The sequence below is a fragment of the Lucilia cuprina genome, chromosome 4, assembly GCF_022045245.1.
Source record: "Lucilia cuprina isolate Lc7/37 chromosome 4, ASM2204524v1, whole genome shotgun sequence".
Taxonomy (NCBI): domain Eukaryota; kingdom Metazoa; phylum Arthropoda; class Insecta; order Diptera; family Calliphoridae; genus Lucilia; species Lucilia cuprina.
Window position 1 is genome coordinate 30,997,578 of NC_060952.1, and position 22,364 is coordinate 31,019,941.

At 30.8% G+C, this 22,364-nt stretch overlaps 1 protein-coding gene across 1 annotated transcript; it reads right to left on the reverse strand.

The window, feature by feature from the left end:
• Positions 1-271: 271 nt before the first annotated feature.
• On the reverse strand, positions 272-19,261 carry LOC111675038 (homeobox protein slou). Its single transcript, XM_023435734.2, has 4 exons — positions 17,809-19,261; positions 15,217-15,493; positions 1,008-1,285; positions 272-874 (listed from the first exon to the last, which is right to left on the reverse strand). Exons 1-4 carry the CDS (start codon positions 19,159-19,161, stop codon positions 653-655), a joined length of 2,130 nt encoding a protein of 709 aa, XP_023291502.2. The 5' UTR covers positions 19,162-19,261; the 3' UTR covers positions 272-652.
• Between the last annotated feature and the right edge of the window lie 3,103 nt (positions 19,262-22,364).

The window sequence follows — 22,364 nt, forward strand, 5'->3', positions numbered from 1 at the left end:
ACGTTATTTTGTTTTTTTTTCATAATATTATTATAATAATTTTTGATTTTCATTGATTTAAATTTATTAGAAATATGTCTTTTTAAACTAAATTACAAACTAAACAGTATTTAAATTGTATATAAATGGCTGACTTATATAATATAATAATATTTTTTTTTAATTAAAATTATTTTAATATTAATCATATATTTATTGTAATATCTTAAGCATTAATTAAAATTAGTTATTGTTTATTTAATATTCCATAATTTATATAACAAATGGCAAGCATATTTACAAACATTTAAATTAAAAAATCAAAATTAAAAGCCAGTTGTTAATTTAAGATTTAAGAATAATTGACCATGTTATTACAACACAAACTGTACAGGCTTAATATTAATTAGAAGAAGTTTTTATTTTAAATTTATTTTACATAAAACATAGAAAAAGTAATTTCAAATTGCACTGGCCCTTGTTTAAAAATTGAGCTTTTAATTTTTCATATATTACATTTTATTTAATTTATTTGTTTTTTTTTATTTTGGTATCATCACATTTTATTTGGGTTTTATTTTCATTATTTTATTTTTGGTATTTATTCTTTGGTTTGTGTGCGATATTTACGCATTTCCATTATTTGCAACAATTTATGTTGCATCTTACAATTTTATGAATGCGAATGACTTAGATGATGCGCTGCACCCAAAGGATGAAAATAAGGACCATAGGGTGGATAGGGCATAGTATGCGAATAGAGTAGACTACTGGCATATGCACCCGGTCCAAATGAACCGCCTGAGGGTGGTGGTGGTATGGTGGGACTGTTAACATCCATACCAGGATTTTGTTTCTTCCATTTGGTGCGACGATTTTGAAACCAAATTTTAACCTAAAATTATAAAACAATACAATAAAAACGAAATGTTTTAATTAATTGTTAAGCATGTTTTCTTGGAAAATATGTTGCAACATAGTTTCCTTTAAGATGAATAGATTTATGTTTTTTTTTTTATTATTCTTACCTGAGTCTCTGTTAATGACAAACTAATGGCCAAGTTCAGTCTCTCGCATACACTTAAATAACGTGTAGTCTTAAATTTATTCTCCAATGACACCAGCTGTTCATAAGTAAATGCAGTGCGTGCTCTTCTTGGTTTGGAGCCACCACCACCATTTTGTGATTTACCATCACCATTACGACTGCCACCCTTTTTTGAATCGGTTTCGCTAGCATGATCATCAATATCACTCATGCCATCATCACACATGTCATCCTGATCCATGTCATTAAGGTCATGGGCTAAGGGAAGGAAGAAAAACAAAACATCAAAGTTAAGTTAGTTGTTTATTTGTCAAATCGATAATAAGAGATAAAATTAAATGAGAAAAATAAAATAAAACAAATTAGCATTTAGTCAGCCAGCAATAAACAGATTTAAATTCTGGAGAAACAAAATAGCCATCAATCATGGCGTGGTAGTATTTGTTGCATCACAAACTTATAACAACTGACCATGGCTTTGTAAACTCAAACATATGATGACCACTTGTGAAAGTTATAAAACATAATGGAAAAACTCCCCCTTGAAAACAATTTAATTTTTGTTTTGAAAATTGAAATCAATCACTTTCATTTAACGTATCTTCCCCGACCTCTCTTCAGTAGTATAATAGCAAAATGTACAAAATCATCATTCCTCTAGCTAGACATGTCATTGATGTCACCGGTATAAAATAATAATAACAAAAAACTGTGAAAAAAAAACTCCATATAGAATTCAATCAATATTTTCTCGTTTGGCTGAGAAAAATTAATTGGAAAAAAATTGTACTATTCTTTGGTTCATGTATTGATTTTGTGTTTTAGTGGGTGTTTGTATTTTTATACATATTCAATTAAAATCATTATGAGTAGAATGGTTATAAAATTTGTTTTGATTATTCCACTCATTCTCCTGACAATCAATTACGTTTTATATTACATTATAATGTAATCGTATGTGTATGTAATCGATTTTATATAATTATGTTATTTAATTTTAGGTAATTGACGTTTATATAACAGTTTAGTATTTAGGAGAAATTTTCTTTAGCATAATACGACGGTTTTATCTTATTACCTTACACTGAAAAAATCCATGCCTAATATATACGAAAAATGTCGTACATTGTACGAATCGTTCGCTACGAAATTCTTTCGTAATATATACGAAATTGTACGAAATATTTTAATATAATGCAAAAAATTCTTGAAAAAATTAATTTACATAAATTGAAAAAAAGTGAATTTTGAATAAATATGGTAAAATTTACGAAATATTAATTTATTCAAACATTTTTGTTCATTTTAAAATAAATTTTCTAATTTTAGTTCAAAATTATTCTCCACACGAATTTTCGAAATTTCGTAAAGTTAAGCATGGATTATTTTCAGTGTAGGTGAGAGTTACAAGCCGATGCATAATGATTGGCGGCGGCGGCGCAACCATTTTAGGTCGGCGGCGGCGTCTTATTATAGAAAATATCGGCGGTGGCTAAATTGTCGGCTCAATTTAACATTTTCTTTAGAAATTTACCTTATAATCATTTAATATATTAAAAAATCTTTGAAACCTGTCTCTATATAAGTTTTCTTCTACCCGACAGTGGCAATGAAAGTGCTCCAGAGTTTCACACTCCTCTCTACATGCTCGACATTCATCCGAATCCGCACGTCTAATTTAGTATAGAAGTGGTTGTAATCCTATGTGTCCACTCATACTAACCTCAGAATTGAAGGCATTCACACGTCTTCGCGTCAAAGTATTACGAGCTTTTCATACCTGTACTTCGAGTTCTACGCTTCAAGTTAGATTTTCATTCGTAAACTCATCTGACATGTTTGTGCGCCGCTTGTAAAGTAGAAAGTAATAAAAGGAGAAAGTAGATATACTTTAAGCATTTTACACGCTTTTGTGCTTGTAACATTCAGCATACAAATACTTTGATTCTACTTTTTTGACAGACGCATAGCGTAGAGCGCATGGTGTGAACCTCCAGCTTATCTACCTCGAACTCACTTCCCTTGAAGTGGTATACATGGAAACACTTATACCCAAGCTGCATGTACGCTAAACTCCCGGTATTAGTTCGATATTAAACTTTTTATCCCGCTTGACCAAGACATTCTATATGAGATCAGAGTTTCAAAGCGTCCGACATGTACTGTGTCTGGTATGCAATCAGGCTCGTCCGATATCAGACACTTGTACGCTGAACTCCCTGTATTAGTTCTGAACTCCCTGTATTAGTTCTATATATAACTATTCCATAAGGTAGTTAATGCCTAAACTAGAATTGGTAGGACTAAGACCATTAAGACTTTCTACATGTCGCCCAGCACCGATGTACCTTATTGATTCTATCCTCTATGAGGTGTCTTGATTTTAATTTCCGGTTAGGTTACCTTACATGAAAGTCTATAAGGAATAAAATCTCAGTTTCAAAGCGTTCAATTTTCACCATCAATACGGGCTTTAACACAAAAGATTGTATAGCTTTTTCCGCAAATTCACAGCAGCCAAACTGTTAAAAATATTTTTTGAAAGCTTTCAGTATTCCAGCATAATAAAGCTTTGGAAAATTTCTTAAATGAATGATGAACATTTTTTTACCTAAAACAATTAATAATCGATTTAAACAATAGATTTCAAATATTAAACACACCTCTACCATTAAGCGAATAGAAAATTTAAAACTCTATTTAAAATATCCTAAAAATCCTTTTGACAATCATACATATATCTACATAACAAACACTTAAATCAGGATTATAACTTCCTTATTTTCAAATACACTTCTTAACAACATTCCTCCCCTAACAAGGCGTTTTTTTGCATTTTTGATTTAAATTTTGAAAAGGGTTGACATTTTGGTATAAATTTAAAACTAAATGAGTGTGTTGGTGCGTCTTAATGTTGTCCTTTTTGAAAGAAAAAAAAACAATCAAACAAATAAATGTAAATCTCTTTTTCTATGGTCTCAACTTTATGTAGACGATTTGATTCCAATTTATTTTGTTTAAAATCCTTGTGTTGTTGTCAAGCTTGTCACATTTTTTTGTACTTAATGCTTGAGTGCATTTTTTAACGCTTTAAAAAGCTTGTTAAAGACAACAACATCCAGCAGTTATATTTAACCCTATTACTTTTAAGGTGGCATTATAATAACCCTGTTTCCTTAAACAGACTAAAACGGTAGCTTGTGGCAACTAAATTGTTTTGTTGTGTAGTTAATTTGTTAACAAGTAAAGTTTTTTCTCCTTTCTTTTGGAAAGTTTTAAGGCTGTTTTTTAAAGACAAGTTGTTAATACCAGGAAATCAAAGATTTAAGAATGTTATGTCGTTGGAGAAATGAAAAATCTTTTAATTATTGTTTATTAAGTAAAAGAAGCTTATTAGAAGTTTGAAAAGGTTTTGGAAAAAGTCGTATACAAGGTAATTAATAGAATGTTAAATAGGTTTTAAGTTAAGTCTTTTAGTAATTATTAGAAAGGTAATTTAATTATTATAAAAATATTGTTAAATCTTCAGCTTCTAAGAATCCTTTTTTCAAATTTACATATAGACCCTTCCTTCTGTTGCTTTAACAACTAATTAGTTTAGTTGAGTGTACTTAATATAGATAAATTATATTATAGCCTAAAAGTAGGCAAATAATCAGCTATTTTAATTACACCTAAACCATTGCACTCAATTTTGTCATTATAGTATATATATGTTGTCTTTTTAAAATCATTTCCACTTAACACACTGCATGCCACACACACACATACGTTCATACATATAATGAAATTTACAGACACTGATACACCTCATCAAGTGTGTCTCTCATACACTCATTAAACAATCATTGACTCATTCGCGTTTTCTCTCACTTGCTTGCACGTTTTACCCTTTCGTTTTGTAAACATTGCGGTAATTAATCAGTAAATTAACATCAATGCTTCATTTAATATTGAACATTTATTGACCGACACAGCTTGCAATAAACACACTATTACCGGAATAAGTACGTGCAATTATACACACATAATAGATACATAGTATGTATGTATGTGTTGGAATTTGTATATGTAAAAGTTTATGGTTGTGTTTTGTCTATATTAAAATAGTAGTTGTAACTGCATTAGTAGCATCCAGTGGGCAAAATAATGCATTAGAAAGGACTTTTTATAAACCTAATAACTGGACCCGGAAATTTGGAATTAATACCCCATTAACATTTTTTTTTATTAAAACCTTAAATTGTAGATTTTTTAACACGATCTCTTAGTTGGGTCTCATAAATTAATCTTTTGCAAACTTTTCTCACAGGGTAGTGTCGTATTTGCCATTTTCCTTACGTTAAGCACAGCTTTGTTGTCATAATATTTACAATTTTATTTCCTTATCTATTTGTGGGTATGTGTGTGTGTAAATTATTTACTCGGTTATATGACTGTATGTGTTTAAAGATTTGTTTATTTTATTATGGCGTATAATGGCGGTTGTTAAAACAAACAACATTTATAAATAAGTTTACTTTTATAATGGATGTCTGCTTAATGGAACATATACACATACATTTTACAAAAACAACAAAAACAAGAAAAGCGTTATCATCAGAACAAATAACAATCTGCAGTCGGTTAATATGTAGATAGACAGATGAAAACTCATATCTATTCCATATACAATTATGCTTCAGGTATTTCAGATCGATAATAAAATTATATGTTCAATTCACAATCGGTGTTGTACGGTTGTATCGTAGTAAGTCGTAATATTTTATTATTGATTTGTTTTTGTTTCAAAATATTTTATTTGAAAATGTTTTATGACATACAACGCTACGACATCGATTGTGAATAGAACAAATACTTTATTTAGGAATCAGTGACTCTTTGGGTTAAATATAACAGAAAAGACTTTTCAATCTATAGTACAGAAAACAGACTTCGTATTGCGCTACTGTCAAAAAAATCCCATCGATTCTAATTGAACTTAAACCGTTGATTGCATTACTATATCTGTATTAAAAACGCCCCCTTCATTATGTTAAACCTTTCTACCAAACACTTTCAATTCCACTAAATTATCGATAAAAGCGACACACACTTTAAAACGATAAACAGTACTAATTTGCAACCACATTTAATTTGATTTTGTGGTCAAACACACTGGCTGCATAACAACTCAACCAAACAACCCGTAATGATAGAAAAACAAACAAAGTGAAAAAATTTCAATGAATTTAAGCACCTCTCTAGAAATAGAAATAAACGTTAGAAAATAAAAGCGCCAAAATAACACAAATGCGAAATACACATTCAACCCCAAAAACAAACCTATCAACACACACGTACATATATATACAAATGTTATTTGCACCAGTTAAACCTTTACCAACATAAAACATGTAGTATTTAGCGCGTAGGGTGCCGGTAACTCTAGCGCGTTTAGTGTGAGACCAGACAATCGATATGTTTACTTGAAACTTGGATTTTGATGCTGATGCTGCTGTTTTTGTTGTTGTTCATGTTGGCGTTTTATGTTGCTGTTAAGGATGAGGGGGATTTAACCAGTCAACAATTTTCTACTGTAATTGTTTAGTTGTGGCTGCTGTTATTGTTGTTCGCGTTTGTATGTCTTTGTTAATGATGTTGGAGTCGTGTTTGTTATTGCACTGTTCAAGTCCTGATCTGTCAGTGTCTGCTGTATGTATGTGTCTGCACTTTTTTCGTGTGTTTAAATAGCGTAACGTTAAAATTCGTGTTAGAACAACCTTGACCATTTGGATATTTAGTTGATGGGTTCGGTTAATTGGGTGTTTTAAGTCGTTTAGGTTTGTTTGCAACTTGCCTAAACATACATACATATATTCCATATCAAGCCATGAAGTATCGTATATGTTTTAATTTTTTTAAAAGGGGTTTTTACTGATATCTTTTTCTATTTATAATGGCGGCTTATTCAGGCGTATAAGTAAAACCACAATGAACAGTTTTAATTGATTTTCACGCACATGAGTACTACTTATTGAGGGTTTATAATTGTTCAAAGTCTGGCAACTCTAGAATATATTTTAAAATTTGTCCTTCCTCCCTCCCATATAAGAATTAAAATCCAGGGAACAATAATTGTAATAAAATAGGAAAGAAAAGTTATGCATAAATGATGATATACCGCATGCTAAAGAAAAACAAAAACAATAAAGTTTAAAAGAAATAACTGGGGGAAAAAACTCCAAAAGCTGCACTAACGTACAACAAACTTTAAGTTTTTGCTGCCATACATACAGCAAAAAACTAGGGGTTGCTTACAGCTATAAAAGTACAAATGGCAACAAAAACAACAACATGACAAAGTGTATAAGGAATGAAAATATTTATATGGTACCATTTAAAAACAAAATGGGGATATTTTTCGTGAACAACAGTAAAGTATGAGGGGCGGTTTATTGTTTAAAAAGGGGGGGAGAAGAATGAAAGCATGACTAAGAGCAACAACCAGTTTTTTTTTTTTTTTTGAAAAAAAAACAAGGGATCATAATCAAAACAAACCAGAAGTAAAAGTAAAAAGAATGCTAACAACAACAACAAAAAATGGTGGATAAACAGAAAATATTAAATATGGCTGAACAGACCATACAGAGGAAGTATATGTATGTATATTACTTCCTCTTATACTTTTGTGGGGATTTCTGTTTGAAGAGACACAATTTTAGCAAAATTGTTTTTATTTAAATTTTAAAAAAAGACTTTGTTTTCTTTTGCCAAATGCTAAAAGAGTCTAAATTTATGCTAAACTTTAAAAATTAACAAGTTTTATTTAGAAAAAGCTTTTGCATATTAAAATTAAAGTTGCCATCGTTTTTGGAACATATGGATTCCGCAACAAAAGATCTGCTCTTATTTTGAAGGCAATTACGGTGTGCTGAAGTGAAGAGTAGAGTAAATATAAAGTTATACGCTAAACTTTAAAACTCAACAAGTTTTAAGTATTTTGTATTTTCAGGGGTTGAACTAGTTAAGACCTATAACCTGTTCTAAACTGAAGAGTACTTCAGAGTGAGTGTTCTGCAATGTTCAAGTTATACAGATATCGGTTTAGTCTAAGCATCTAGACTAACAGCAGTTTTAAAACTGCTGTTAACAGATATTGCAACAAGTGGCCGAACGATTTTAGTCCCACGATTGCTTCAAACATATTAGTTTCATATCTTCTGTGTTATTTCTGGTCAGATTGCTTCAGCTTATAATAGAAACTAATGAACCCACCGAATACATAGCGTTACGATCTTTTATGTTTGTTTTGCATTTAGGACACGCAAAATCTTCTTTGAAGGTAAATTCTGCTTTTGGCAGAATCCTGCGGCTCACAAACATTTTAAATTTTCTGCTCCCAAAATCATGTTGAGTTTGACACTAATATCATGGAGTAATTCTTCAATTTGAATTGTAGAAATGATTTCTCGCACGTTAAAACCAATGGAAGATCCTCATTATAATACCAGTAAGTAAACTCCAGCGGCACTTCTTTAGCTCAAAATTTGACATTTTCGAAGCCAATAAAAGCTTAGATTTTTCCAATTATACACGCCTGGTATCAAATTGACACCAAAGTTTGTTTAATTTCAATAAAATCTACTGTCAAAGTATATATGTACATACTGACGACAACACTATGTTGTCTGGCAAATCAACGTTGTCAAATTTGCAACATTTCGTTGTCGAAATCTAAATTTTATACACATCCGTTAACATGGAAACCTTACTATATTAACAACAGATTGTATCAATTTTTGGTACTTTTCTACCGGTTTTTCCCTCTCTGTAACAATTACACAAACATTCACCTTTTTAGCTGCCTGCTTCTCATACTTTAAACTTTCTGTGTAGACTTCTTTGGTAGATAAAAAAACTTTTATTGTTATTAGTTTTTATTAACACGACTTTAATAACATCAATTATTTAACATGTTATCAAAAATCCCAAAACCTCAAATACTCCCGCGGGGGCCATTCATTTTATGAAACACCATAATAATTGACGCCATATTAAAATTACATACATACTAACATATAAAAAAAGGAAACAACATAAAATTACAGTTATATGAGTCTACTTTTGCCATCTTGTTACACACAAAAACTATTTTGCTGTGAGCTTTCTTCCTGCTGTTGTCGCCATTTTAAATATTCTTTTTTTTTCTTTGGGTTATTATACAAAAAGTTTATGATGGTAACGGTAATTAACACTCTCTGATTTTATAATTAAGTTTATGACTTTGGCAGCAATACCAGCACAATGGGTATGGTTGGTTTATATAGGGAGAAATTTTAGTTTGGATTCTTGAGAGTTAAACTTTGGTTTAGTGGGTATAAACTGTGGGTAATTTTTGAAAACTTTATTATATTTTTTGGAATGTTGTGTGTATGAGGTTTATGTGTGTGGTAGTATCTGCAATGTCCCAGCCCCGAAGTCTCGAACTGACCACTTAACCTACCACTTGTGGTGGCCCCTAGCCGCCTGACTACCATTTTAGCATAGGCTTGTCCTACGAAGAAGTCAATCGTCACTCTACACCCTACAAAGAGACAGTAAAGAGACGATTGCATCCGCTCTCGCTTACAAAGGGAACACTAAAGTGACGACTGTCTTCATTCTCGATTGTAAAGGGTACATTCGTGACGAATGACCCAAAACATACGAATTACGATCATCCAGGTGGTTTACTATTAGTGAAAATTACTGTCTTTTTCGTATGCATTGACTCTTTGTCGAACTGCTGGGGTGGTATATTTTTGCTTTCCGAATTATGAAATCAAGTGCGAATCGAACTCAAATCAATTTAATCTTTTACATTCTTAAATCAATCTTATTTTTATCTTAAATCAAGAAAAACTTAAATTGATCCAGAAAAATGTTTAAATTAGTTTTTTTTCTCATTATTAAAGAGATCCTTACTTATATCAAAAACTGTTAACTTGTTGAAAGGATACTAACAGTACTTCTAAGACAACTCTGGGCTGATTATTTAATTCTTATTTTGATATTTGCTTCAGAGAAAAATTACTGAATATATCTCAGCAAAAATAAAACGAAGTAATTCCAAAAGAACAAAATTTATCACAATTTCAAAAGAAGCTCTAAATGAATCTGTTAATCTTCTGGAGAAGTAATGTTTATTAACATCAAAAGAAGCGAATAAAATCCAATTTGGTTAAAATTATATAATGATGCAATTTTACATCATTACAAAAAATAATATAAAAATTACTTCCTGAGAATGACTGCAGATGTAGTGAATTAGGAATCAAATAAAAAGCATGCCTTCTTTGACAAGCCTGTGTTGAAATCATCACTTCTTCACGTCTTTTTCTGTAATTTCAAGGAGTAAATTCTACTTCTTTTTCGCTTCTTTGGAAGTTATTTTTTTGCTGGGATGTTAATTGACGTATCTATAGACAAATGTTTAAACATACTCCTTTGACAAGCCAGTGTTCAAATCATCACTTCTTAACGTATTTTTGTGTACTTTCAAGGAGTAAATTCTACTTCATTTTCGCTTCTTTGGAAGTTATTTTTTGCTGGGATGCTAATTGACGTATCTAAAAGAATTGTTTAAACATACTTTGTTCCACTATTGAAGCGTTTTATTATGTTAATCTGTCTGAATCCAAAAAGAAAAAGTATGAAATATTGACAACGTAGCGTTGTTAACATTACATGGTTTTGTGGTACGTTCTTTGGCAACGTATGTTATTGAAAAATTTTAAAAACTTTGGTGTTAATTTCGTACCAGACGTGTATATTTATTTTCCCTACATAAAACTTTTCCTATTTTTTACATATATAGTTTCCATTTCTTCAAAATTTTTCAAAACTATTTATTTTTCCTCATTAAAGATAATTACTTACATTTTCCCAAAATATATGTATTTATATTTGTTTAACAATTAACACTAAAGCATTGAACAAAAATTACACGTTTATTATTTATAAAATTATTATCATGCAAACAATAGCCATTAAACAGACAAACTTAATATCATTTAAAGCTAAACAAAACTGATTGTTTGTTTTAACTCCAAAACCCTTTCGATTAAAATTAAAACGAAATCCTCAATCTGCCTCCTACAGCCTAAAATATAAAAGACTAAAGCATAAAACATAATAGATCCAATAATTCATTCAACGATAACAATGGCAAATGACCCCCCAACTACTAATTATGAAAGACCATCATATAAGCATTTAACACCTTAAAAACACAATAAAATGTAATTTATCGTTTTAACGTCATTAAAGCATAAAACTTACAGCGCATGAGCAAGAAAAAAAATTCAAACAATATTTTGGGCAAGGATATTTGGTTGTTGAGGATATACAGAAAATAGCAGCATTATTAAAATGGTTTAGGTTTTCCTGTACTCCTCTACTTTTCACTCAAACCTAAATGTTATACTAATTAACTAACTTGCTAATTAATGTAAAATGACTAAAAATTGCTGTAGTTGTTGTTGTTGTTATTGTTATTTTGTAGAAAATTTATTTTGTATTTATAGGTTTGTGTTGTTAGAAAAGCCAACAATAGCAATGCCTTAATAATTGTCCTGTTATGAAAATGTGTTTAAAAAACCTAAAATCGTTTATCATTTCAACTTTGTTTAACATTTGTTGTTGTTTTTTTGTTCTTCGTTAAAACTTAACTACAGTTTATAAACAAACATAAAAACAAATTGCACTTAAAACCATAACAGTAATCAGTATTTTATACTCTCACATTGAAAATATTCACACACACACTCCCATGTGAACACACCATCAATATTTTCTTTTATTATTCAGGTTCACTATGGCGTATACTTAACGCCAATTTATGGATTTGTCAGTTATTATGGTAATTATACTGCTGTATTCTCTCATTTTTAATTTTCCATGTATGTATAAGTATGTGTATATGACACATTATTGGAGAGTGTATCCGGTTGTATGTTTGTATGTGCATTTAGTATTTAAGTGCGTATTTTCATGTTTACACATTATGTACTGTTTGTCTGTCTGTATGTGTATGCGTTTTTGCGTGTGTAAGAGTGCATGTACCATTTGATTGTCTATGTTTACTTAAGTCCGCCATTGATGTAGATAATTGTGTTTTATTAGCACAAACAATAGCGTAGATTTTACAGTAGAATATTGTTGTTGCTATTGTACACAGATGGTGGATTCTAATTATGGCCAACGGCATTGTTTATGAGGTGTATAACTTTGAAAGTTTTGCTTTTGGTCTGCATATCTTTTGAAAAATATTTAGATATTTGTTTTTTCTTAAATGTTTTACTTTTGGGATTTATTGATTAATTTTGAAATCCTTGGTAGGGAACTGAGGACTTTTTCAGAAAAAGAAAATATTTTTTTAGTGAGCATCAGTAAATTAAGGCGCATCGATTGAAAGGTATTTCTATGTAAGACTCTTAAAAAGGATGTTCCTCGGGACACTCTAATGTATATTAATTTACTGAATTTCGTTTTTACTAGATAATCTTTTAAAGGTATTTCTATGTGAGATTTTTAAAAAGGATATTCCTCGGGACACTCTACTGTATATTAATTTACTGAATTCCGTTTTTACTAGATGAACTGTTAAAGATTTTATGTATACAATTTCAACATTAAACAAGTAAGAAGTTATTGTCGGGAGAGACCGACCATAAAATACCCTACACCTGTTACAAAAATAAAATGTGACTTATTGTTTATAATAAAGCATTTGAGTTAATTTGTAACTTGCCTCAGATATACATACTTAAGCCATTTATTGTTGAATAAAATTGTGGAGATTTAAGTCAAAATTATGAAGGGGGCCTTTTATAGGGACTATAGGTTAAATGAGGCCCTATATTCGTAAACTTCATGAGGGTCATCAATGTTAGTATATACCTTGGTCTTGTATGTTTTTGTCGAGACACGAGCATATTAAACATAATTATGTACTTAAAAGCCCTACTCGGCGGGTTCAGTTGTATGAGGGCTAGGTGAAATAATGGACTGATTTTAACAATTTTTCAATAAGCTTCGACTACGATAACATAGAAGATTATTTGTGAAATTTTATTGTATTATCTCCAAAATTGCGACATGTAGTTTGATTTGAAAGTTTACCTTCTATTTGGGGGTTTAGTTGTATGGGGGCTAGGTATAATAATGGACCGATCTTAACCATTTTCAATAGGCTTTGTCCCTGAGACAATAGAAGATTATGTACCAAATTTTATTGAATTATCTTCAAAACCTGTAGTTGGATTGCAAGGTTTACATGGACGGACGGACAGACAGACGGATATAGCTAAATCGACACAGAAAATTATGTAAAAATACTAAAAACATAGAAAACAAAATAATTTATTTTAGAACAATTAAAAAATATGCTATAAAAATGGTGGAAATATGCAAATTATATGATATTTAAAGCAAAATATGCAAAAATATCCAACAAATATATCGATGCCATTTTGTATCAAATTCTTTCATTCGAAAAGAAAAATAGTTAAAAGTTATTTTGAGTTATTGACTACAAACATGCATTTGCATAGAAATCCTTGCCCTGGTGATAATATTCGACAAAAACACAATCACTTATTGCAAAACTATTTTTAATTAAATGAGTTTAATATGTTAAAAAGATATAATAGAAATTGTTAGAAAATTACAAAATTTTCAATTAAAAAATTTTTATTAATGAATTAAACAGCAACATTGTTAAAATTTTTTAAACAAACAAAAGTCTTATGAAATTTTTCATAAATTTTAAAAACAACTAGATATTACATAGAATTTCCTATAGAAAATCAACAACAAAAGTAATAACTATTTTTTACTTATTCCGTTCAATATTTTGTTAAGAGATTTTAATTTAAATCTTACTACAACTCATAGAATTATGAAAAAACAAAAAACAAACTGGAAAATTGTATTTCGAATGAGAGTATTTAACAAAGAAATATATAGAGAAAAAAAACATAAAACTACAATCTGCTATACAAATACAAGTACGAATTTTTAAACTAAATCTAGTATAGATTGTAATAACTGTAAAATATAAACAAATCCACAACCCAGTAGTTTTATAAGGAGTAAAAGTACACTTTTAAAAAGTATTTGTTTTGTAGAGTATTGTACACAAAGCATAATTTTAACACATGACAAGTACATGTAAAAGTAAGGCATTACATAAGATATTACTTTATGTAGTTTAGATTAAAACTAGTTAGGGTTATACACCGCACACAACAGGGTTACACATACATGTTTACATATGTAAATGTTTACAAACACACACATAAAATTATATTAAAAACCTACACACACAAATAACAATCATTTTTTATTTATTTTTTTCTTTTTTTTGCATTTCTCCTTCCTAATACATAAAATAAATGGTTGCCTGAACGGAAGAATAGTTAAATGGAAGGCTGACTGGTTGGAAGAATGATTGAATGATTGACTGACTGTCAGTCGGTCGGTCGGACGTAAGGACGGACGGACTAAATGTTTTCTAGTGTTTTTAAATTCATAAAAGATGAAATCTCATCGTTACACAGATGTGAAGTAGAGACTAGACTAAATTTATACAATATTTTTGTGTAGGTTTGATTGTTTTTCTTTTTCTATTCCACTCTATACAATTCTAAAAATTTATCGTTTTTGCCTAGAATATACATAAATTTTATTTTTGATTTGTTTTTTCAAGAGTATGAGTATGTATTTGTATATATGTATTTTGTTTTGATTTGTATTTATTTTCAACTTGTTTTAAAACCAAATAGAAATTGATTGAAATATTTTTTTCTCACATACAACACATAACACACATGTATGCTAAATTTTAATACTCAATCGTTCTGTACAGGATATTGCCCAAAAATTTAATTGTGTTTACATTCAGTTATAGTTAGCAAAAAACAGAATATTTGCAACAAATCGTATATAACAAAAAAATATAAAGGTATTTGGCAAAAATATCAATTAAAATTTTCTACTCTACACTAAAATAAACGCTGGGATTATATGTTAAAATGTTTTTTTTTTAACAATTTATATTCTAAAAATTTTTTATCTTTACTTATTTATTAAGATTAAAAACATATCTTCTTAAATAAATAAAGAAAAAAATATTAGAATTTTGAAAAATATATTTCTGAACTTACCCGACATATCTTCACTATGCTCATCATCATGCATTTCCTCATCTCGATCGTAGTTACTGCTGCCACTACAACTCCATCTTTGATTGTTGTAATGTTGTTGTAGATTTTTTCCTGTAAACTTATTAGGATCTAATATATTTTCCACAGAGAATGCCAAACGTTTTGTAGTTTCTTTATCACTGGTCGTTGTGGTCGAGGAGGTAGTTGAGGTTGGTGATGTGGTAGTTGATGTAAGATTAGAATTGGTCACAGAACGGGTTAAATCGACGGGACAAACCTGTATAGAAAATGAATGGAAATATAAAAATTGTTTTTTATTTTCCTTAAATCCTTTAATTTTATATGTCAAAGTCACAATAGTTTTTATGGGGTCTAATAGTCTTATATACTTAATCGATCGCGCCCTTACAAATAAAGAAATGCCAGATAAAGTCCCCCAAAAAACATCGGTTCTATTCCACCGTTTAGTAGCTTACGTTAAGCATACCAGATACAGAATATGTCGGTAACTTTGAAACGCTGATCGCAGATAGAATGTCTCAGTTAAAAGGAAAAACGGCTACACAGATTACACTAAATTTGGGAACAAGTTGGGCCTTAATCTACAAATTTTGCTTATCCAGATCCCAACAGTTTTTATGGGTTTTCTTATATATTTTTTGGTTACATTTAGTAATGTCAAATAAAGTCGATTCTGTTCCACCGTTTAGTAGCTTACGTTAAGCATACCAGATACAGAATATGTCGAAACTTTGAAACGCTGATCCCAGATAGAGTGTCTTAGCCAAGATAAGAACACATTCCCGTAAAAAATCCGTAAAAATTCCAGATGTCTCTAAATTTGGGAACAAGGTGGGGAACAAGGGTTAGAAACAGAGTTAAATCACCCTTTAACTAATTACAACACAAACTAACAGACTAAAGTCCAAGCTAACTTGGATTACAAAAAATATGACGCTTACAATGCTTAAGACATTTCTTGACAGCCAGAAGGCAGTAAGGGCCTTATCAGACTATAAAATTAAATATAAATCCGAATTGGATTGATAGAAAGCTCTAACCGAGTACTCTCCCATATACAAAGTTTACATCACTTGCAGACCACTAGAAAGTAGTCGGCAACAAAAAGCGAAAGTAATACCATTAAAAGGAAGGGAGCTAGCATTATTCCATAAGATCTCTTGTTATAATGAAATGGTGAGTAGAACCCCAAATATCCTATGGGGATCAAAACTAGCAAGTCTGAGGTTAGTATGATGGTACGTTTCTGAGTGGACAGACAGACGGAATTACAGAATTACACATCTATACAAAATCGGATGCACGGATTCAGATGAATGTAAATCATGTAGAGACGACAGTGAAAATATGAAGTTTAACTCAGAAATTAGGTCCAAATGTCTAGGTTGTTATAAATTCGTAGAAATTACGTTCACGAAACTTAATTTCTGAAGATCGGACGATAAAAATTTCAGTGAATACTATATACGTTTTTTGCTTTAACAAATAACAGGTGCAATAGTGGTCTATGTGTATTTCTTCGAATTAAGATGTATACATCTTCGATCAGTTCTGATTTAGACGAAATATTAATATTATTGTCTAATAAGTAAAACATTTTAATCGATCTCTTGTTTTAAATTTGGATCTTAGAAAACTTTTTGATCCACTTACTACTTGAATTATTGGAGATATTTTTCCGAAATACTGGGTGTTGTTATAAATTCCAATAATTGTCGAAATTGGATTTGAATGATGAGATTTAATTAAATCTATTATTATCAGTTTTGTGTTAGATCTGTAAGACGATTCACTATCGAGCAAAAACATAAAATTTCATGTATCATCAATGTATTTATTTGGTGGTTTTTAAAACCAATTCGGATTCTTTGACAACGGCGATTATATGTAGTTTGATCGGTGTCTCAATATTGCAGAATGCAAAGAATAATTTAAGTAGTATTGATCGTTCCATTTAAGCGATTTCTTTTAAAGACCTAATAGCATCTTTCAGACTGTCTAAGTTATGGAAGTGATCGCAACAGGATGTTGAATCATATTTGAGCAAGGAACTGTAGTAAATATTGATTATTCTAAAATGTTTTATCATTCATTGGTTAATTAGGGCCGAAGCGTAAGCCAAAGAAATATAAATATGATCTAGAAAACCCGTTTTTCTAAACGACGATCGAGCCGGTTTATAGATAATTTAAGTGGCATAAAGTCCAAAGGTCTCTTTCTAAAATCGTTTGACCAAACTTTCATACTAAAATTTTATGTATTTCTAACAAAAATATTCCAATATATGACCTTTGACCTCTACTGTTAAAATTTATTAATGTTTGTTATAAAAAAACTCGTATACACCTCAATAAAAAATATTGTCCAAAAGACTTTCAATTTGAAGTACAACCGACTTGAAATCGCTAAAGACAGATAAATCAGCTAAAATTTCTAACTAATTTATTTTATTTAAATTAACTTTTAATTTTCTTTCAATTACAGATCTTCGGATTCCACAACTTTGTACGGTAAGTCCTTTCAATTTAAACTTTTTTATTTATACACGAATTCTAAAATTCTTTCACTTACCGACGGTGTACCATGAGATCCATCATTACTCTCCTCATCGTTACCATCCACATTAAGCTCTTCACTGGTATCACTGCGTGCGTAATTAGCGGCGGCAATTTGTCTTGAAGTAGCCGCAGCCGCTGCAGCAGCTGCCGCCAAACCACCCAATTGTATTCTAAATCCATAATCACTTAAATCCGGACGAGGTGGAGCTTGACCGTTTAACGTTACGCCAGCAACAGCGGCAGCCGATGAACGTGCCACCACCGCTTGGGCTTGAGCAACCAATTTTAATTTTTCCAAATCCATATCATGTTGTGTTAACGATGATGTCGATGAAATTGTGGTCGATGAAGAGGAAGGGCTTAAAGTTAGATGTGTTGCTGTTAGGGGTGGAGGTATTGATATTTGACCATTCACTAGATGTGTGGGAGCAGCAGTTGGATGTGTGTTCGGCAAAAGTGTTGAGGTGGACGATGATGAGGGTTGTAAGGAATTTGTTGACAGTTGTATTGAGGGATTTGTTGTTGGGGCTGGTGTTAAGAGATGTGGTTGCTGTAGTTCGGAATGTGTTGTTTGTTGGTGCTGTTGTTGCATATTGTGATTAGGTGATGTTGGTGGCGATAGTGGGGAGTTAGCTGGTGAGGGTAATGTTAAAGTTGTGGTGGCCGCCGTACTTAGGGGACCTCTTAAGTGAAATGCTGCTGCCGCTGCAGCAGCCGTGGGTAAATGTTGATGAAATGCTGGATGTTGGTGATGATGATGGTGTAGATTTTGTTGTTGTTGTTGCTGCTGATGATGTTGATGCTGAGCCTGAGCAGCTGCCGCCAAAAATTGTGGATTTTGCAAAAGATGAGGATGTTGTTGCAACAAAGCCGCATGTGGATGTTGTAATGGTTCCGGCCTAGCTAAATGCCTTACTGGCGGTAATTCCATTAGCTTGCGTTGTTGTAATTGTGGTGGCGTTTGTGATCTTCTATTACTATTTTTCTGTGAATCATTATCCATTTCTTCAGCATTTGGCGAAAGTCTTTGTTGATGTTGTTCTGTTAATTGTTTAAGACGTTCCATGGAATACCTTAAACCTTCGTCATTCGCTTTAATAGCCACATTATTATTGTTGGAGTTGATGTTGTTATTCGCAAGATTTTGATTATTTTGTGGAGTTATAATAAATTTTGGTATTTTAGCCGTTGGCGAATGTATGTCAGTAGAGCCAGAGTTATTGTTTTCATTAGCATTTGATTTATTAACGTCCGGAGATGTATTGGATTTAGGTGAATCCGGGTTGGAGTTGGGACTCATTTGGGAGCCGTTTAAAGAGGGCGAGTTGTTATCCGTGGTTTTGTTAGGTGATTGTAACATCACCATTTTTACGAATTATATTTTATTTAAGCCAGAAAACTTTAAGATTTTTGTAAAAAACAAATATTTGTTTAGAATTTTTTTTAATAAGCAAAGATCACTTTTGTTTTTTATGTTTTTTTAAATTTTAGTTTTTTATTTTTAAACTTTTTTTGAAATATTTTTTCACTTTAAATTCTATTTGAATTTAATTTTTGTTTTCTAAATTTTGCAAATATGTTTGCATATTTCTTAGTATTTATTTCAAAACTTTAATATATATAATTTTTATTTAGTTTGTTTTATAATTTTCAAACATTTTCGTTTTCTTGGCAGAAACAATTTTCGGCGAATTCACTTTTCGTTTTATTTTAAAAAAATGTATCCGTGTTTTGGTTTTCTCAAGTTGTTATCACTTTAAAGTCAACCAATCGACTGTTTTATACTTGACATCCGTTTGTTCATAGCGGGTGATAATCCTGTTTAAAACTAATCACTTCTAAGGGTTGTTGTGATTTAAAAAGTGACTCTGATTTCGTTTGCACTCCCTTGTTTTTGTTCTTTTTTCTTTTCAGATAAATCTTATTTGAATATTACACACACACAAGCACACATGTATTCATCACTAGAGCACAAGTGTAGACTGAGTAAAAGAAAAAGATACAACAAAATAAATGCTTTTAAATGTTATTCACACAGCATCCCTTTTTGAGTGTGAGAGAGCGTTAAATAAAAGTACTCAAAAATCTAGCCAAGAGAGAGAGAGAGAGTGATAGAGAGTATTACTAATGATGAGGGGGTTGATTTTCCAATTAGTGTTTGTAAAGGAATTTGTTAATTTATAAATAAAAAAATAATTTACTCTTTTGTCTCTCTTTTGGTTTATATTTTAAAATGGCTCCTCCCATTTTGTCAGAAACACTTGAGTGATATTTTTATTGTGTTTGTTTTTATTTTATTTTGGTTCTTGTCAATTCAGAAAATCATCAATTTAATGTTCCAGCTCCATTAGCTTTAAGTTCTCCTGATTTTTTGTGGTTAAACCTTCTTCTTGTTTTTGTTTTTTGTTATTAAAATCCTTAGCACTCCATTTCCTTTCAGACAAGTCTCTTGGTTACTCTGTCTGTTTATTAACTCTCCCCTCACTCCTCTGCAGCCCGCTAGCATTATATCAGTGGCAATTTTTGTTGTCGTTTTTTTATTTTCAAATATGTGTGTGCGTGTGTAGAAATATTGGTTTGTGTTGGTGTTTATTTTTTGTTGCTATTTTCCCCCAAATCGTTACTTACACTTTACTTAAAAGGATCACTATCACAATCTAAATGATTTAATTTGTTTTTTACCCCTCGTTTAACTAAAGGTCTTCGTATTTCATCTCTAGTTCTGCTCCTACTACCTACTTTTGCTATACATTTTTATATACTACGTCCTACACAATTTTCGTTGCCTTCCTAGACTCCCACTGCTTTTATCCTTTCATAGCCATCCATTTTGTATTCATATTTTTTTTTTGGGGTACATATTTTTTTATGTTGTTACTATTGTTGCTTATCCCCAGAGTAAAGATGTGAGTAATTGTCAAATTATTTAGCGCAAAATTTGTTTGTTTATACGGTTGGTTGGTTAGAAAATGAAAATTGCTTCATTTCATTTCTTTATTACTTTTTTCTTTAGCAAATCTTTTCTTTAAATCAATGTTAGATTATAGGAGGTAATTTGAAAATTCTCTTTAAATATGTATGTCATATTTATATACCCGTAATTGGCCCCTAGTTAATTAGTTAGTTAGTTTGAAAGGAGGATGTATATACATCAATTCCGGAGAAATACACCTAGGCCTCTATCGGGCCTTCTGTGCGCTCTTTAGCCAGTGTCTCTCTCAGGTGGGAATCAAACCCACCACCTCGGGTCTACCAGACTAGAACACTAACCTTCATGAGGCCACTGTAATGAAAATCATTGTTTTGATATAATCGTTTCGAGGCAAGTACTAGTGATCCAGGCATTACTCACTAAGCCCCTAATCGGCTACATCGGAACTGAACAATTCGTGTCAAGTTATCCAACTCAAGAAATTCAAATAGAAAGACATCGATTTAAAAAGTTGGGTCACATGATCCCAAATAGTCCATATACTGATTAGCTGATTAAGGACTTAATGAATAATCTCTGGATTACTTTCACTGGCCTCGAAACGATTATATCGAAACAATAATTTTCATTAAATAAAAATCTTTTTACTGCTTTAAAATTATCATAAACAACTTTTCATTCTGCTCTCGTTTAAAAAGTATCAAACAAATCTATATATATAGTTTTTTTTCAAGATTTCTATATGTCTATGCTTCTACGTTTAAAGTACTTATATCACAGTTCGTTCCACGTTCATTTCTAAATGGCTGGTTTGCTGTTAGTCATATATGCATGATTGCATTTTTCAAAATTTTTTTTCTCTTTTTTGACTTGTGCTATATAGTCTAGTGTTGCCAACTTTTGTTGTTAGTTTTTTAAAGTATATTTTTTTGTTGCATGTCAAGTCATTCGTTAATTAATTATTGTGTAATTTATTTATGTTCTTTTAAATTTAGTATATGAATATTTTTTTGTAATTTGTTGTGTAGTAGCAGTGGCAGCAATAACATCACTACCACTACCACTACCACCACCACCAGTACAGGGCCATTTACTATTGAGATGCTAATTAGATGTCGTTAAAATGTTCTGCTTTCATTATATTCAACTGTGCATATATGAGTGATAGACAGATTTTGCGAATATATTAAATTTTTTTTTAAATTATTTACATTAAATGAAATTATGAAATTTTTGACATTTTTAATTAACAACAAATTAATTAATTTGTTTTTAATTTAAAGAAATTGGAAAATTTGTTTTTAATACAATTTATTATTAATAATATAAAAAATTTTAGAAGAATGAATGTGAACAAAACATTAATTAAATCGATGAAATTCTATATCAATTTAATCAATAAAATAATCAATTCAGTTTGATAGCAATTTTGTTTGAATTGCGTAGGAAGTGAAAAAATTAATTTGTTAGTTAATTAGTTAGTTAGAGATCGTCCCGGAGTCTTCTTCTGGCAACTTTGGCCTAAGATGGCGGCTCTTTTCCTCTCTTTCCTCGCTTTTCGGGGCTACTTTTGTGGTACCCGGGGTTGATTTCACCGACATGGTGGTCTTTAGAATATCTTTCTTGGCGTTGTCACC

Excerpts from the sequence above, each read along its gene's own strand:
- LOC111675038 (XM_023435734.2), bottom strand. The coding sequence starts at position 19,161 with ATGGTGATGTTACAATCACCTAACAAAACCACGGATAACAACTCGCCC. Across the intron at positions 15,494-17,808 it reads GATCTCATGGTACACCGTCG|GTTTGTCCCGTCGATTTAAC; the intron begins GTAAGTGAAAGA and ends TTTTCTATACAG. Across the intron at positions 1,286-15,216 it reads GCATAGTGAAGATATGTCGG|CCCATGACCTTAATGACATG; the intron begins GTAAGTTCAGAA and ends TCCTTCCCTTAG.